This window comes from Antrostomus carolinensis, unplaced genomic scaffold (assembly GCF_000700745.2).
Source record: "Antrostomus carolinensis isolate BGI_N321 unplaced genomic scaffold, ASM70074v2 scaffold33500, whole genome shotgun sequence".
NCBI lineage: Eukaryota > Metazoa > Chordata > Aves > Caprimulgiformes > Caprimulgidae > Antrostomus > Antrostomus carolinensis.
This window is the reverse complement of record NW_010289670.1, coordinates 1-2995: the sequence shown is the minus strand read 5'-3', so window position 1 is coordinate 2995 and position 2995 is coordinate 1. Positions and strand designations below refer to the sequence as shown.

The window sequence follows — 2995 nt, the reverse complement described above, 5'->3', positions numbered from 1 at the left end:
GAGAAAACAAACAAAAAAATGCTCCAAACTCCTGAGACTTCCTCCTTTCAAATTACTAAATGGACACAAAAGCTCAGGAGCCCCTTTTTTCTTTGCATACCCTGTATGACAGTGAATGCCAGTACATCACTCTACACTGAATGGACTGATTAAAGAAGGGTCACACTCCAAGCATATTGTCTGGTTCACAAAAACAAGCATAAGAGAAACTAGTATTTTGCAAACTGTTACATCCCATCTTAAAGAAACATGTTGATCCAAGTGAAAACAGAAAACTTGTTTCCCGTTGTTAACGACAAAGCAGAGCTTCCCTGCTTCCCAGCCGCGTGTATATTCACTGCATAATAGGAAAGGACTTGCTCAGAAAAAAAGAAATTCTAACTACTGCTTCAGAATTTGCAGCTGGGTTTTGTAAATGACCTTTGCCAGTTTTTCCCTTGACAAACTCCAAGTGCTATTCAGTCAGAAACAGGGTGAAAAAGCGTCTGCCAAACTGTCTTTTTAAAAGGAGAAGAAACACGCTACTTTTGCATGAACAAACTGTGCCCAGCTGCCATTCTGAGATGGGAGCAGAACACAAGGAGGGCAAAAGTTGTGTTATTTATCCTTGTCTTTAAACTGTTCTCTCTTCTGCCCGAAAGCACAGCTAGTAAGAGGCCCAGGCAACACAGATCCAACTTCTAAATGCTTCATGAATCATCAGTTCTGACAGGTCACTTGATTTATTGTCTTAGGAGTCTGAGCCAAAGAACTGGGTGAAATCTTGGTTTCACAGTCCCTGATGCACTGCTGACAGAGCAAGTGACCTCGGGTTCAAGTCACTTGATCTCCTCGTCTCTTAGTCATCCCATCTGGAGACTGGGTGAAAACAGTCTTCCAGCCCTACTAAGTTTCCTCTGTGTATGGACTTGTACCTACGCTTTTATTTTTTACGCTATTACCAAATGCAAGCCAGGACAGTAGCACAGAATAACACCAAACACGCTCTTAGCACCAGGTGAACTCACACTGCTTCTACAATTGCTTTTATGTGAAACTAAAACAAAAGCTCCTCATCCTGCCCCCTTTTCTTGCCATCTCTTCCTTTTCATAGTCTTGAAATGGAAACTCCAACAAACAGCTCCACGCAAAATACATAATTATTTTCTGTTTATGTCCGGCTGTTAGAGGAGTTCTGCTGGACAGTCCTTTCATTATCATTGTAGTATGTTCTTCTACAGCAAAGCAGCTTTCCACTATGCTCTGCGCCACGTCAGTTTGCCTCTTCCCATCCTCACAGAGCGGGCAAAAGGTGCTTCAATCATCTAATCCATACCCAAACACCCAAATAACATCTGTACCTAGAGTTTGCACAGTCTCCTCACTCTGCTGGACTTGCTGTGACATCATCCTGCTAATGCCCATCAGGCTCTCTGTGATGTTACTTGCACTTTCTGCCAGACTTTCCTTTGTAGTCTTCCTGAAAAAGAAAGGGGAAAAAGTAAAGCACAAAGGGATAAAATTATGTCTTTGGGTACTGCAGGGAAAATGCTGCTGCCAGGTTGCTTGGCACCAAACATCACTGCCAATGTACAAAAGACACAACTAGATTTACTACATGAGAAATTCAGTTTATCTTCACTAAATAACAAAAAAAACCCAAACAAAACCACAAAACCAAAAAAAGTCACGATCCAAAACAACTGCTAGTGGCTCAGAATCTCACAGGGGCCCATATTTCACTGCTTATTCATCCACAATTGTACAACTTCACAAGCTGGTTATGGAAGCACTGATAAACTACCACTTTATTATCCTGGGCATCCCATTTGTTTCTTCATTATACTAAATATGCCAACTTTTCAATACAGAAATTATAGAAGCTTACATCCTGTTCTGCATGTAAAATCAGCTTGTGTAATGACCCATTATTTGTATATAACCCTGATTGGAATTAATGTAAAAGATGGTCAGAAAAACTATGAAGACTAACTTATCCCCTTTTCTTCTTAGACATGCCAAGACCAAGAAAATCTGAAATTATCGCAATCCTTAACAGCTTAAACCTCCACAAAAGGTAAATGCATTCATAAAAGAAAAGCTATGTTCCAAATACAATTAAGTAACTTAATTAACATTATGTCACTTCCATTTAAAACTAGTGAATACAGCATACACTGTCTAAATCTCAGATCATACACTGGGACAGTCTAATACCTTTGTCTTAAGGAGTCTCTTCCCTGCAGCAGTTGATCTTTCTCAGAGTTGTCGATAGCGATTTTGCAAGCTAGATTTGCCTTTCTCCAAGCTGCCTGATTGCTGGAATCACAAGAATACAATGTTGTAACACAATGGTAACACCTTGCAAGCAAAAACAATTTGCACAAAACAATCACCACTGTAACTGAGCACCCAGATATGTGCATGGACTTTCTCTGTATTACACCACACAGTAACAATATACTGTCCTGTCACTTCTTCTCCTAAGTGTATTGTTTATGGAGCAAGGGAAGAAGAAAACTGTGCCAGCTGCCAAACGACAGACTCTCACCAGCTGTCAAAGGACAGTCTCTCAAGTCACCTACTTACATGCTGAACTGCTCAAAGGGACAGACCATGGTTAAGGAGTCAGGACAAGAGAGAGGAAAGGAGAAGGGAGTCCTACCCCTTCCATCCCTGATCCTCTCTCAGTCTTGGGCAAAACAGCATCATGTCAGTGATGGTATTTGCAAAACACGGTCTGAAATACGCTGTATGTACATCAGATATCTCTGGTCACAGGGGACCTATAAGCAGCACCAGCTGCCCGACCCACCTGAGCATTTGTTTCTTATGGTTTTCCACTTCCCGCAGTAAGGCTTGTTTCTCCGACTCTTTATCTTGCTCCTTCGCCATCTGTTCCAGCTCCTTTGACGGAAAGCAGAAACATAAAAATCCGATCAACAGCAGCTGCCACCTGCAACTCGCACAGCCCAGCCCCGGCCGGGGAGTGAATGACCAGCAGACGGGTGCGATG

General features: G+C 42.0%; 1 protein-coding gene across 1 annotated transcript in view; it reads right to left on the bottom strand.

Moving 5' to 3' along the window:
* The window catches only part of BNIP1 (BCL2 interacting protein 1), a 4290-nt gene extending 1408 nt beyond the window's left edge, over window positions 1–2882 (bottom strand). The window contains exons 1-3 of the mRNA XM_010171184.1: window positions 2795–2882; window positions 2197–2298; window positions 1341–1459 (exon numbers count right to left, since the gene is read on the bottom strand). Coding sequence (XP_010169486.1) covers window positions 1341–1459; window positions 2197–2298; window positions 2795–2874 — 301 coding nt within the window. The 5' untranslated portion in view covers window positions 2875–2882. The remainder of the gene's footprint in view (window positions 1–1340; window positions 1460–2196; window positions 2299–2794) is intronic.
* Between the last annotated feature and the right edge of the window lie 113 nt (window positions 2883–2995).